Source organism: Ascaphus truei, chromosome 1 (assembly GCF_040206685.1).
Source record: "Ascaphus truei isolate aAscTru1 chromosome 1, aAscTru1.hap1, whole genome shotgun sequence".
NCBI lineage: Eukaryota > Metazoa > Chordata > Amphibia > Anura > Ascaphidae > Ascaphus > Ascaphus truei.
Genome location: NC_134483.1, coordinates 111,318,368 through 111,333,974, shown reverse-complemented (window position 1 = coordinate 111,333,974; position 15,607 = coordinate 111,318,368). Strand labels below are relative to the sequence as shown.

The 15,607-nt window shown below is 38.9% G+C and overlaps 1 protein-coding gene across 1 annotated transcript in view; it reads left to right on the top strand.

Annotated features, from left to right (window-relative positions):
* The window catches only part of ELL2 (elongation factor for RNA polymerase II 2), a 50,665-nt gene that overhangs the window by 23,332 nt on the left and 11,726 nt on the right, over positions 1 to 15,607 (top strand). Inside the window, exons 3-5 of the mRNA XM_075593318.1 lie at positions 12,307 to 12,428; positions 12,987 to 13,150; positions 14,639 to 14,898. Coding sequence (XP_075449433.1) covers positions 12,307 to 12,428; positions 12,987 to 13,150; positions 14,639 to 14,898 — 546 coding nt within the window. The remainder of the gene's footprint in view (positions 1 to 12,306; positions 12,429 to 12,986; positions 13,151 to 14,638; positions 14,899 to 15,607) is intronic.

Here is a 15,607-nt window from a genome sequence, read left to right as displayed (position 1 = left end):
GTTCCTACATTTACCACCATGGGGCTAAAACCTATTCTGCTTGATACCAGAGGAGCTCTTTGCTATTTCTGTGTAGTATTTGTGCAACAAGTTGGGTGAGTACAAAGCCTCTTTCTTAGTTAGTCCAACACACCGTATATGTTGCGGAATTCATTGCAAGTGTGGTGTGTAAACTGCTCCATGCTGACTTTTTGTGTGGCGATGAGCACATAACTGGACCTGGTGTAGGTTATCCTGGATTTATTTTTATTTGTAAGGTGATCAATGGATTAATTATGAATTCCATGTTCTTGGTACATTTCTCCATTGCCTCACTAGAATGGCTACAAAAGGGAACAAGTGAACTGCTAAAAGCCAGTGTAAGCCAAAAGAGAAGAGGACCGAAATTGCTAAAACATTACTTTCATACTGTTTTCTTGCCCTAGCTTGTATTAAGGGTTCCTATTTACAAGCCGTGTACTATTTATTGTCCCTTTACAATTTTGGAAGTGAAACGCACACAACCACAGCAAGCTCTTTTTGGGAACCCCTGGGCCTCCACAAAATATATATGTATACAAGTGTCAAAAAGGAGAGCTATTGAGCGTGGCATATGTATACAACAGACAGCGAAGCCCAATGCTACATCCAACATGACAAAAATACACAGTAAAATACTTATACATTCTCTTGAAAAAGGGTCATTTTAGTTTAACACTTTGGCCAAAGCATTGTAAGCTTGCGAGCCACGACAAGGCAGACCCTGTTCGCAAGTCCTAACACTACCAGATAAAATACTAATATACCTCTATTAGGATTAAAATTCTCATTTACCTCTATTAGGAGGGAGAAAGACCACATTGGATCTATATCCAGTAAAATGAAAGGATCTACTAACTTGGGATGTGGGGAGCGGCGGGCTTAAAACCTAGGAAGGAGGAGCCACCAACCCCCAACAGCTGAGAATAGGTTAACAAAACACAGAAAACCCCAGCAAGCTTTTTGGGAACCCCTGAGCCCCCACAAAATATGTATAAAAGTGTCAAAAAGGAGAGCTATTGAGCGTGGCATATGTATACAACAGACGACAGAGAAGCCCAATGCTACATCCAACATGACAAAAATACTGTTGTTTATTTTGGAAGTGGTTGGGAAATTATGGACCTTGTTGACCTTAACTGATTATCAAGTCATTGCAATGGTCGGAGTCTTCAACAATTTGAAATCTGGATTTTGCTTTTACAGTTCTAGTTAGTTTTTGCATCTAATTCAGTAGGTCTTAAATGTGCAATAGTTGAAGCCTACTTATTTACGAAACGGCGTTCCATAACTGGTTGTCAGTGTAAATCAACAATGCAAAACAAGTGCCTCACCCCACTTACTGTCACTGGCTTGATGGTAGCAGACCTGAGATTCGGATGTTACGATTCAGCTGTGACTCGTACTGTAGCTGCTTCTTCCCTTCTCACCTTTGGTCGCAGATCTTGAACTGTTTAAAATGCTGAATTGTGGTAAATAAACTATTGTTACTATAATGTTACTATATCAAATAGTCATTACTAGAGGAAAGTGTGTGGTTTGTGTTTTTTTGTCCAATACATTGTCCCCTAATAGGGAATCTACAGAAGTCACTTGATCAAATGAGTGCCGCTAGTGTAGTCATGAGGGCAGACAGTGATGCAGTTATGTCTGTGTAGCAACACCAACAGTTTCAAAGTATATCTCGGACTTGCCCTTTTGCTTCAATATTTGCTCCTACTTTTGCCCAGGCTATTGATATTCCCTTATACAAATGTGTATTTGTGTTGAATATATTAGTTATTTTTTTCTTCCTTTTAGCTTTTTGTTCACTGCCAAACCTGTTCCAAGTCTCCCCTTTAAAAAAAAAAAAAAAAAAAAAAAATTATTATAGAGTCTAGAGATCTAACTTCCTGGTTTTAAAATGGCTTTCCAGTAGGAATGGTTTTAAAATGGCTGTCCAGTAGGAAGCAACAGTCTGTATTGTACCTTCATTATTGCATATTACCAGTACAGGTTGATGGTACTAACGTTGCACTTTTAATGACCTGTTTGCACCAACTTTACACTTTAAAAGACTATTCCTTAAAATGAATCCGTTTCATCAAACGTGTACAGGTTTTACTCCCTTTTTTTGGTCACTTTTAACCCCATGACATTTGTCACGTCTCTTAGTACTGATTTGTCCTGTTGTCTTAACTTGATTACATTAATTCACGCGCAACTGCCCATGAAATCGGCAACAGCATAAGGACGGGACCCACATACTGATTCATTAACTCTTGTAGAAATGAAAGTAGGAAGAATATGGGAAAAATATGCTTCGAGCATTATTTGGCTGCATGGAAAATATATTTGATTTAGTCTTAAAAAAATAAATAAAATAAAAAACATGGCAACCAGTCCCCCAAGGGTTTTGTCCTCCCAAAAAACTCCATGTAATGTGCCATCTTAAATTCAGTGCAGTTCCACATAATTGCTAATGTTGGTGAATGTAAACGTTTGATTGGATGACTACATTTAAATACTAGACTGATCTGTTGTACCCTGGAGTTCAGGGTGAGATTTCCTGCCTTACTTTATCCCATCTCCTAATTTAAAGTGTCATCAAACATCCAGTTCCAACATAAAATCACTACTATGGGATGGTACCTTTTTAAAGTAATGATTTGGTTATAATGTACTTGGAAGTATTAATAGAAAAGTATTGGTGGAAACAAATAAGCTCATTAGACCAAGTTAAAAAAAACCAAGTTGTTGTACACATATATGCAGAGCTTAGAATGGGTTAAACGGTGATGGGAAACACTGCTGCTGCTGACCTGTTTGTGAGGATAGGAGGAGGGAACCCAAAAGTATAATAACCCCAATACCTTAGTGAAGAGTATATATGCAATCCTCGCTTAATGTGGAGGGCTAGAATACTTCCATGTTTCTGGCTGTAATGATATGATATCGTTACATAACTGGCTGACATGATACAAAAACACAAGGACAAGAACAAAAAGCTCTCCTCCCCTGCATTTCATGACCAATATGGATGGCACTTTCTCCTTGAAAGCGCCATAGTGGGCGTGGAAGAGCTTTTTTGTCAGTGTGTTTTTGTATCATTTTTACATGTAGTTAAATCTTTATTTTTTCTATTCTGGTGAGTTATGAGTTTATTTTTCATGGAGCTGCAGTTTCATTGATCCGTTTACTTTTTTTTTTTTTTAATGGAGAAGTTACTGTGGAAACGTTCCCTACAGATGTAGTGCATATTTCATAGACTACGAGAACCATACAGGCCCAAACTTCTGAGAACTACCAGGCTTACGAAGTTCTTCGTGGCAATTAAAGCTACATCTCTATCCTCTGAGTCTAGAGTGATGGATAGCTGGCAAGCAGCTTGTAACTGAATGTGAAGCCAAACATGTTGTTGGCTGTGTGCCTAGCCCTAGCCAGTCCCCTGCACACCACGCATCTAACACTTTTTTGTGCTGGAGCACCCATGAAAGAACTTCTAGGTTTCAGGTCACTTCTATGTCCAGCACCGATAGGGTTAAAGTAACTGTTATTTCCCCCAACAATTTTCATAGGTTACATTTAGAAGTGTATAATCTGAAAAAAATTGGATGCGTCTCTGCGTTATTTCAGATGACATGATTTTAACACTGGTGCAAAGATGAGCTATTGGTAGAGCAGCAAATGCCACCACTTCTCCGCTGGGATTTTAATCCACATGGAGGACAAACCCACTACCAGCAGAAGGACTAATACATAAATCTACTGCTTCACTAGCCAGACTGAGATGAATAGCACTTTTTTTTTTCTTCAATGTTTCTATTTATGTACAAATGCCATTTCTATAACTAAAACATTTTCTTCTATGGGTTATTTAACCATCTAACAATTATGAATCTGCATTAGAGGCCAGAGTTTATTTTGGGCTTGTGATCTTTGACAAATACTTGGTAGTCCACTACTAATATCTAATGGTGTTGGAATACTACAGTGTGCACATAGGAGTTTTTATTTCTTATAGAAGTGATTGGGTTTATTGGCAGGGTATATTGCACATGTGCAAGTAAGCCAACTGTTGCACAATTTTTGTTTCCTTTGCGTCTGCCTCAAATACAAAGTATGGAAAGGTACAGCGTGCACTTAAGTATATAACAAATAGGAAAAGTAAACACTGTTTTTACTTGAGTTTAAAATAATCTATGACAAACAAAGTTATTACCAAGAAGTCCTTGAGTTATGTTTGGTTTAAAGGTCATGATTAGGTGATACAGCGACTTTTTTAAAAGGAAAAACCTGAGTATATTGAACTAATTTGAACCCCCCCCCCCCCCTCCCCTAGAAAAGCAAGGTGAATGAGTCGCTACGTTATGGGGTCTGGCACACCAGGGGGCCCCATGACAGTGGCTCCACCCAAAGTGTTAATAGGCCAACTTTAAGTAAAAGTTGCCCTGTGTATCCCTCTGTTGCTTTAATGCTCTAGGTGGAATTGGAACAAGTACATAAAGAACTATGATTTGGTTTATATAGATAATCTGGACCTTACAGCACCAAAACAATCTCATTTTGTTGGTGTAAAGAAAAATTATAAATTTATTTCCATCCCCCACAAAAATTAACTTTTGGATTTGGCATAGTCGGGTGTCAAACTCTAGAGCAATGTGACTAAATTGTATTTATTCCCTTTATTGTATTTCCTAGGAATTTGAGAACATTCATATTTTGCCTGGATATACCTCTGGTGCCCCTGTGCAATTCCAGAAAAGATGACCCGAATGTCTTGATTACATCTGATCTGCTACAGGTTTTAGTCCCTAATCTAAAGGACCACAACTTCCTTTGTGTCCCTTGACATTCAGGGTTAACAGTTGAAATGAGGAGTAACAATGAATATTTCAACATGATCTAGCAAGTCAGGTGCCTAGTTTCCTGTAAACTAATGCCTTGTCATTTTTGTGAGGTTATTAGAATTGACATGGCCTGTGTTTAGGCAGTCTAGCACATAACTCTTTTACCCACTGGTTCACTGAAATATTGGTCTAAAGGGTCCAATTTTTTTTTTTTTAACAACCAAGGTTCCGCATGCATCCCTAAAGAAATATATGCAGTTTTCAAGTCATTTGAAAAGATGAATTTACAATGTTTCTGATCTCTCATCCTATTAAAGGGTTGGGGTTCTGCAAAATGTCACAATATAATAATAAGGCTACTTAATCCAAAAAGCTTGAAACCAGTACTATAGACTAATATTATTCCGCTTTGCTCACCCTTATATGCAGTATTCATCTACTTGCCCACTGTGGTGATTACTGGGGGGGGGGGTGAGATATTATCCCTATGAGGGCAGGTTTAAGGAATGCATTTGGGCTCCTCGGGCACAGAAGGTGTTAAGGCAACTCCTTTTTATAAAGGATTTATGAAGCTTTCCATATTGGCCCAAAGGGTGTCAGACTCCCAGCTGGGAGCCATACTATTGTTTAGACTGAATCTGATTAGCAAAGTGGAGCAAGTAATTTTGACATTTAATTACTAGTTTGATGTTAAATGGCTATAGTCTCTTGGTGTGTTACTGGGTTTTTTTTTGTGTTTTGTTTTTTTATAAATTATTTTTAAACCATCCTTTATTGTAGATTGACATACAGTGAAACAAAGCATCAAATAAAGAAAACATAAGTTTACATCACATGGCAAGCCATACAATATTTTGCCTCATTCTTTAGATTATCTGAGATCAGATCTTGCTACATTATTTTCTTCACTGGACTGAGTATTGTTAACATTTTAGTGTGTTCTCCTCACCCCCCCAGTAATGGAGGCGCTAATGACACATAGCTTTCCATTGAGTGACTATCTCAGATTGGGTTTCTCCCCCATGCTTTGCTACTGTATGTATTGGTTTGTATTTGTAGTAAGTTTAGTTACTCATGTTTATAACCTCCAAGGTGGCAATAACCTACAATTTATCAGGGCAAACCTGTAATAGAATTATTCTTCAACTAAGGTAATTAAACAAAAAAATCTAAGGCCTCGGCCATGGTCAGCGCTGAGGTGCGCTTGCACTTACCTGTGAGCCCCTACAGCCGCAATGAGAGCGGCTTTAGTAGGGGCTCGCCTACGCTTCCGCAAGCACGCGGAAGCGTAGGTCTTGGGTAATTTTTAAATTGAAGTGCTTGCCGGAGCGCAGGGCCGGTCACGTGAGCGGTTCGCCCAATGAGTGCGAACCAGCTCCGTGACGTCACTGGCCCGCCCCCTGATGGCGCGCTGTCTAAGGCCAGGGAAAGCACTCGCTTTCCCTGAGCCTCGGCACGCCAGCGGGGAGCTTGGCTGAGGCCTAATTCTGCTGCTCAAGATATAGTCTCACTTAAATGTATACCATGGATTGCTGCTTTGTTTTCTTACCTGTGGCAGATCAGCTGTCCACTGGGGAAGCAATATGTCCGGGGTCAAGGCACACTCCGGCAGCCCCCCCAAAATCTGCTTTTTAGTCGTGGCCTCCTTTTTGTAGTCAACCATTATTTATTTATTTTTTCTGCACAAACTATAAATCTCTGGAAGCAGGATGGTCCCAGATACGAAGGCGGTTAGGGGGCAACAACCAGTTCTGTTACACTTTCTGCAGTGGGGGACACTTATTAACCCTTTCATTATCATGGATGTTTGATGCCCCAGCATGTTCTATGTACTGAGGCTAGAGATGTTAAATAGCTACAACCAGGCCTTTCTGCCAGAAGCATTGGTTACAAAAAGACTGGGGTAACTGAAAGATATTAGTCAAAGAAAATAAATAAATCTAAAGTTGGTGTATTAATATAGGGCAGCTCTAATTCACTTGAAAGGAACCTCTTTGACCGTCAGACAGAATAGCGCTGCTCTGTTAAAATATCCCGCAGATCTCTGGTCTGATTCTGACATGAGGTAGGATTTTCCTTTTTTTTTTTTTTTTCTGCTTTGAAGAAGAAATGTAGAGGAATTGGCAGCTTCTGTTGGACAAATCCTCTGGCCAGCACGTCTCTGCAGATTGGTAGATTCCCATGGAGCTGAGCGGCCAAGAGTTTACAAGTGGTTAACTGTTCCAGCAGTACACAGTCCAAAGCACACTGATTACGTTCATAGCAAATAAAACGTCTGATTTGGGGTTGCTTGTGTCGTGCAGCCTGTTTAGAAACCCGATGCCGCAGTTGATTCTCCAAAGATTGCTTTTAACACACTATATTATATATTATATATTTTTTTCTTAACTTCTTTGGTGCTGCAGGTATCTGCAGTGTGTTTATAGATTTGTTGCTCCGAATTATTCATAAACGGGCGTAACATACATTCACATTGTAACATCTAAAATCTGCAGCCTGTCCTCATTTTAATTGAAATGGCTGTAAACCGGAGTCTATATTTTAATACATACTTAATAGGGATGTTGGCAGTCTCGTAGATTTTTGCTATAGACTTTTGTAGCAAGTGCTGTATAACGCAATACTGCATTAAGTTTAATATATCGAGCATAACGCTGCTTGGCTGTACAGCACTATTTCCTCTTTCAAATGTTAGGCAAGTCCTCTTGGATGTGCTAATATCCTTTTTTAGGAAATTACACTTGCTGTTGTGTGAGTTTCCTTTCTAAACAGGTTGCTGTAAACCAGGGATATTGACATCTTTTGGTGCGGACCACCGTACACAACAAATCTCTTAATGAGGGACCTAAAGGCTCCCCACTATCCAGAGTGGTGATAAGGTTGGCCTGTAGGACACTGGTGTAGCTAATCGTTTTTAATACTTTCTGCGGACACAAGCAGATGGATATGGTTTGTCAACTTTTTAACTTCAGAATTTTATCTAAACTATTAAGACTACCGTCATAGCACGTACTTATCTCAATACTGCTTCACTGCTGGGAACAGTGATCTACTTATGGCTTTTTTTTTTTTTAATTTATTTTTAAACAAGCCTTTTCCATCTGTGAACAGTGGGAGGTGTGTGATGTTCAATGCTTGTGTAGATTTGAGGCTCAAAAACACAGGTTGCAGAAGGCCGGGCATAGTTAGAAGCAAACACCTTCAGTTTTGTATGTGTCGTGTACAGATGAATGTGGAAGAGTAAATGCTAGCAAGGAGAAACACCATTTTATTAGTTGAGGTGGGATAAATAATACCTTAACAGGCTACGTTTGTTTCAACACGGTTAGCAACATGGCTTATTGGTGCTAAAAGATTTTATATAATTTTTTTTTTAATTGAAACTATCTAAATCTTAGAAGGGTTCAGCAGTGTCTGTTAATGGAAATTATTTTCTTGCCAAGAAGACACATTTTTGGGGGGAGGGGGGTATTGGTGTGCAAGTAATCCCTACTCACAGATTGTACTGATGTACTAAACACTGGGCCAGATTTGTTAAATTCTAAAGCACTTTACAACCCATTCCAGTAAATGGGCCATAAATTGCTTTACTGCTTGGCACTGCTTAGTAAATGTGTGGGGCTTTTTTTTTTTTTGTGGATTATTTTTTATGTGGCAGGGAACAAAGTTGAAGAGGTTTCTATTTCAATGGAATGTACTAAAGAGCAAAGCTGCCTTTTAAACACTAGTATGGCTGTAGCAAAACTCTTAAGTGAGCTTACACTCAAAGAATGACATCTTTCCTTCCACATATCCAGATATTTGTAATGGGGAAATGTACTTTAGTGTGAGTGCACTCATAAAATCAGAAAGATGTTGGGTGCTTGTATATAAATACTTCTCTGCCTGTGGCTTAAAAATGGTCCCCCTTACAGTTTCAGATACTCTGCTTGCAAATTTGGGCCATTCTGATAACTTCATGCACTAATAAAAATAGGTCAGGGGACTTCAGGAGGATTTCTCATAAAACCACGTCAGAACAAATAGTATAACTCTCAGTGCCAGTGTCCAGCAATGCATTGCAATGTGTTGCTGACTATTCTGGCACTAAAGTCTTAAAACGTAGCTGCTCCAAATTATTTAAAGTGCTGCTTTCCTGGAACTCAATCTTTTTCCTGTTGGTAATATACTCAATAGAAGGAAGGATCTCAAATTATCATTAAATATGTACAATACACATTTTGTTAAGTTTATGATATAAAGTGGAAATTTACAAGATCCCTTTAAAGAACAATGTTTGTTTAAGTGGCCAGTTTAATTTGGTTTATTAAACTATGTAATGAGATAAAAGGCTGCCTTGAACAACTGCACTTAAGGCAAACATATGGCTAGTTTACTGATGGCCCTGTCCCACAGAGGCCAATATTGAGAAGGTGAAGCAGATGTCAAGGCACTGCCTATATACGGTCCTGCTCAATATTGCCCACAGGTAGCTACAATAAATTAAAACTGCCTAATGTGTATAGACTAGCTTTTAAATGAATTCTACAAATACTGGTGTCCATTATTATTATTATTTTAAATAACTTTAACTTGCCAAGTTTCTTCTAGAACTGATGTAAACTAATGGCGTCAGCAGGTTTGCTGGGTTACTGTAGATGTTTCACACTTTAAAAAAAAAAATAATAAAAAAAAGTTATTAAATGAATCCATTTGTTTGGACTTCTCTCGAGGGGTGAGTAATTTATTTTATATGAGGGATAAATTGTTAATTCCGAATTTATTCCACAATGTTTTAATCTAATTATTCTACAACCTTTAGCCAGAGTGGAAAAGCAACAACCAGATGGTAGACGTGCTATCTTTAACCTTCACAGCCAGCAACACATTGCAAAATTCTGATCTTACAATGGATTGCCTTATTAACCATTTTGGGGTGCCCCAAGACTTTGCCATGGGATCTGGCACTCCAGGGGCTCCTTGATGTAGTGACTGTCATGACCAAAAACTGCACTTTTTCTCTTCCCCCCTCCCCCCCCATTCAGCTTGGGGTGGCATTTTGCATTCCCATGGCACGCAGAACACTATCTGAAGGGAAATGGTAAAAGATGGTTCTTGCGCTTCTGGGCTATGACCACTGCAGACACTTGACCTCGCAGTGCCGGAGGGTTAAAGTAGGCTTGCTTTGTGTGGGTTTTTTTCCCCATTTAAATTGGTGGCACCTCCAGAACTGACTGACTTTCCTCCCCTGCTTCCTGAGGTCTCCTCCCAGAGGAAACAAGGTGGTCCCTGAAATCTTGACAATAGGATAATCTGTTGCGGCTTCCTATAGGTTGACACCAGCACCTAAAACGCATTATTTCGTGAGCCAGCTTTGGAGGACCCCTGATTCCAATTATGTAAAAATATGACTTTACCATTCTGAGGGATTCCTCCATTAACTTGCCAAAGTTAACTTGATAGCAGCAGCATGGCAAAATTAATTGCCTTGCATAGAAAAGGTGTCAGTTTCCATAGTAACCAAATGCTTTGAAGTGTTTAATCTGTACCAAATATTTTCTAACTGTAAACACGTATACAAGCAAATTATCAACAATTATTTTATGTAAATGTATGCTGCAATAAACAATAGTTTAGTGGAGCAGTAAGTACCAGGTAACATTTTTCACAACACATGAATTGAAAATGTACATTAAAGGTATAACATTACTTCCTCACTATGCAAGACAAATTATTTTATTTTGAGAAACTTCATTGGCCAGTGAGCGAGTACAAAACCTAATCTTAACAAAACCCTAATTTAAAGTGGCAGACTATGAAACATATTTCAAGAAAGTGAAGCTGTTACACACTTTCTATTCGCAATGTGCCACATTTCTTTAACGCCATTTACCGTTTCCTATATAGCTATGAAGACACTTGTGTTGTTGTTTTTTGCTCTATTTGCCTTGGTCTATTTAATGTACATTGTTTGGCACATTCCAACAAATGCTTTCCTTAGAAATGTATTCAATAATCTGCTTCAGTATATGAGAAGTTCCATAATTTGCGTGTGCTTTTGGTTTCATAACCATTTCGTTTACTCAAACTTAACTGCCTGGAACTAACCTCATGCTTACAAAATATTTTGTTTAGATATTTTAGCAGAATTACGGAATGAGTGCAAAAACTTCAGCTGCCTTTTTGGAGGCAGAAATGTTATACTTGTTACTTATTATGCAACATGTTGGAAAATGGTTCATCTTTGCCTCTGTTTATTTATTTTTTAACCACCATACAGTAGTATGCTTGCATTTACGTGTTGGTTACTTGCAGAATGGGAAGAGGGAGTATGTAGTCTTGTTTACATCTAGCCATGTTGGTCTTAAACGTCATTTTACCAACGTAAGGATTAAAGAGCAGTTCCTAGTAGTAGAGAACATATGTGGCTGCATATATAAGAATCTGTTTCTTGTATCTAGTAATGTAGAAAAATCCTTGCTTCCCATTTGGCTTGCAGTTGTGCATGAGGAACACATTATTCTGCTGTACTGTTGAGTCCAGTATACATTTTTCTTACCCATGCCATTTGATCAATGTAATGTGCCATGAACACTAGCCTTCACATGAACTGTTTCTGGGAAGCTTCTTTTGTTCCAGCTGACATTTTCCAGAACTGCCTGCCCTTGTTTATGACATTACAAAAATGGCTAATGTATGAAAAAGTAAGCAATGCTTTTGGAGGGATGTTTATGTATAGTATATATTGTGAGTAACAGCTGATGTGCCAAAGATCTTGTAAACGCCATGGTTTATACATTCTGGAAACATGCAACCAGTTCATGGGCTTGTTTTTTAAAAATTATTAGCATCTCTTGAAGCTCCAAAATGCAGATTTTTAAAGATGGCTGCTGGAAGGCAATGGCCAAAGTCCAAGAATGTGCAATCACAAGTTAATGGTTATACATGTTGAGCAACATACAAGATTGAGCACTTGTTATGCAGGTGAAATGCACTTTTTCTCTGCACTAAGCTTAATGTGAATACACTTCATAGCATGTAATACATTAATAGCTACAATTCAAATTGTGTAACATTGCAAATGTAATAAATTAATTACCCACCCAAGAAAATACTGCATGAATTAATTATATAATTTCCACTTTTTACTTCAACTCATCAAATTTTTCTTGCATGAAGTATAAATGAAATCATACCACTGACCCCCTGAAAAATGTAGTTGAAAATCTGATTTAACAAGTGGTTTTATGGTAGACGATATCACTTTTGTGGGGTGTTTGTGGTTTCATACGGTCAAGAGGTGCTTAGTCTTCTGAAACAAAACATCATGGTTCCCCTGATACAAATTTGTGTTCAGCAAATAGGGTGGCTTTGGTGTGTTTGCAACTGTTGTGTGTTTAACTATTGATCTATCCCCCCCCCCTCAGGCCTAGTTGTCTCCAACCAAATTGATATATATATATTTTTTTTTTATTCTCAGTGCGTCAAGATCCCAAAATCAGATTGCCCTAGTGAAATGCACAACTTTAACTTCTATTTGTCAAATGTGGGCAAGGATAACCCTCAGGGGAGCTTTGATTGTATCCAGCAAACTATCTCCAGGTAAGCACTGTATAAATGCAGAAATCTACTGTGAAAGTGTTTTCAGTGTACTGTACCTACTTTAGAGCAACTGCAGATGACTTCATTTCAGGTCCCCTGCCACTCAAAAGATTTCACTAGGCAGTTTTGCATAACACATCTATATAAGCTCTTGTCTGCAGTATTATAATTGAATATATAAAGTACAGCTCAACCCCCTTATAACGCTGTTGTTAGGATCCAAAAAATCACATCGCGCTATAAGCAGATCGCGTTAGAAATGTACAATTGAATGCATTGTACAATAAAGTATTTAAGATGCCAATAATCGTGTTGTAAAGTATTCATAAATACGAAAATTGGGAGCCACGATTGCATCGCTTTATAAGCGGATTCGCGTTGGAACGGGGTTGAGCTGTAGTATCAACTCCTGACGTATACCCTGAATGGCACACGTGATCTAAAGCACACCTACCCTCTGCAACACCCTAGTTTTGAAATGCTTTTATTTGACTCCTATATACCAGCTAATATTTTAGGACATGTTCCAGTAATGCGCTTTTTTTTTTTTTTTTTTAGTTCTGGCGTGTCGAAATTGAATTGTCTGGGATTCATACAAGATAAAATTACAGTATGTGCCACTAATGACTCCTACCAGCTGACCAGAGACCGCATGACCCAGGCAGAAGAAGAAACAAGGAGCCGCAGTACTAAGGTCATAAAGCCTGGAGGACCGTTTGTAGGTATGGCTAGATAACCTAATATAGGTGGGGAAGGGAGGGGTTTGGAAACAGACACCAGCATTTGGTCAGTGGCTTCTCATAAAAAGACTTGCATCTTAAGTGAGGCCAAGATACAAATTTAATGAGATTCGGGACCAAAACATAAAATTTTTAATGAGCAAATTTGATTCAAGTTCAATTTGGTTGAATCCTGCATCTTGTACTTACTACCTCATCTTCAGCTACCTAAAGATGTCTACACTTCCATGCTGCTTCAGACTTAGGCCGTGATTATGGTGAGCGCGACAGTGCGTGCAATTTCGCGCGCTGCATGAATAAAGTGCAGCAGCTGTATTGGCCCGGCCATAGTGCGCGCGGGCACAATGAGCGTTCACACGGCAGATTATTGAAAAGACCATTTATTTTGTGTATTCGTACGACTGCCCCGTCACGTGAGCAGTTCAGCCACACAGGGCGGACCAGCCTGGTGATGCGTCCGCCGCAACTCCCCATCGTCTCCATCTAAAGTGCACACATCGTTCGGGCGACAGGCACGCGCAAAGCCATGTGCTCTGTCCCACACGCCTACTGTAAACGCAGCCATAGAACGAAGTGTAATCGTGCTCTGGCATCTGCCTTGTACCCAACATATCATGCAACCCAAAGGCCTTAATTTTATTACTGTAACAGGGGGAACTGAGATGTAGATGTTATCTTTGAGGAAGGTGCCAAAGCTTTCTTGAACTATTTCCCAGCCTACTTCCATCTAAAATGTATCAAGCAGGCTGGCGTGCTGCTTTAAAGTTCATGGAGTGAATCAGTTTTACTACAGGTTCTCGTACTAAAGTTTGTTCTGCTACCCCACTAGTGTAATGGTAAATAAACTACGTCAAATTAATGTTTTGTTTCTATGCTTTTGTAACGGGTGACCATTTATGATAAAGCTGTGTGGTGTCAACTTGTTACTCTGTAACCTATTGCACGCACCTTCTGCCAGTGATGGGGTCAACAAGCATGAAAAATCACTAAATCACCACTGGAAAACAATTGGTTATTTCGATTTTGTATTGCTTTTTTACAGCTAGATTAGTTGCAATAGAGGGCTTTTTTGCTTTTATTTTTTCAGCAGAAATGTGCAGGCTTTAAACGGTACCGTAGCATTTTGCTGAAAACATTGCATGTTATAGTGGGTTCCTTAGGTATGCATGGAGGGAGAGCTGTTAACTTGCAGTTCTTGTTAGACTTGGCAGATGTTCAGAGACACTGTACAATAAAAAGGTTCTACAGCAAAGTGATTGCAGTGTAAGACCAAGGACAAAAAGCAAACTAACTGCACAGGGAGTTATAATAATGTGCACACAGAAGATACTGGTACTGTTTTGAAAATACACTTCATTTTTCATTTTTGAGCTTTAGATTAGCTGTGTAACTTCCAAGCAAACAAGAAACATCTGGGCTATAATGGTAGTTTCTTTTTTTTCCCCTAATGTGTTTTCTGTTCTATTATAGGTAAGAGGGTCCAAATTCGTAAACCAGCAAACAATATTCCAGATACAGCACCTGAGAGGAAAAGGTCAACACCCATTAACCCTGCAAACACACTACGAAAGTCAAATCTAAGCAGCAGTATTGCACAACGGCCGTATAGGGATAGGGTGATTCATCTGCTGGCTCTGAAGCCATATAAGAAACCAGAGATTCTTGCTCGCTTACATAAAGATGGCGTTAATCAAAAAGACAAGAACTCCCTGGGAGTTATCCTGCAACAGGTGAGAGCCGCTAGATCAGATGTCTCTGCCTTCTCACTTCCCCTCTTTGTATCTTAAAATAGACTAGGAGCTTTATTGCAATTTTTCAATGGGATTGGTAACCTGTACTAAGATCAGTATAGATATCTTTCTCTTATGCAGTGTAACAGACTTTTTTTTTCTTTCCCCCACAGTCATATTTGCCATGTGTTGCTTTTTATTTATTTTTCTGTAATCTAATTTCTGATGGCAAAATTAAGTTCCTGTTCATAATTTGATTTAACACCTTTGTGTATGACTATGGAGTTACTAAACACTTGTTACTTCAAATAATACACCTACATTCTTGCTGCATTCAACAGATACCATTTTGCTCTGTCCCATTGTAAATCCAATTAACTTTAATGGTTCATTTTCAACCTGGATTAAAAAAAAAAATAATGTCGTATCTGGGGGGGGGGGGGGGGGGTGTGTGGTTAAAATCCTTTCTAGGTTCAGGGCAATTCTGGTATGTTACTATTTCTTTGTATTGGAATATCTGTCCAGTGCCTGCCTACTTACTTGCTGGTTTATTTTAATTCACATGCTTACACCGGCCAACTAACTCCAGGTCAGCAGTGTAATAATATATTTGACTTTTTCTAGTGTATACCTCTAAACATCAGCAAATTTGTCTAGTGCTATTGGGATAGTGTCACATTTGTGTTGCACTGTCGAGATGCCCTTTTGC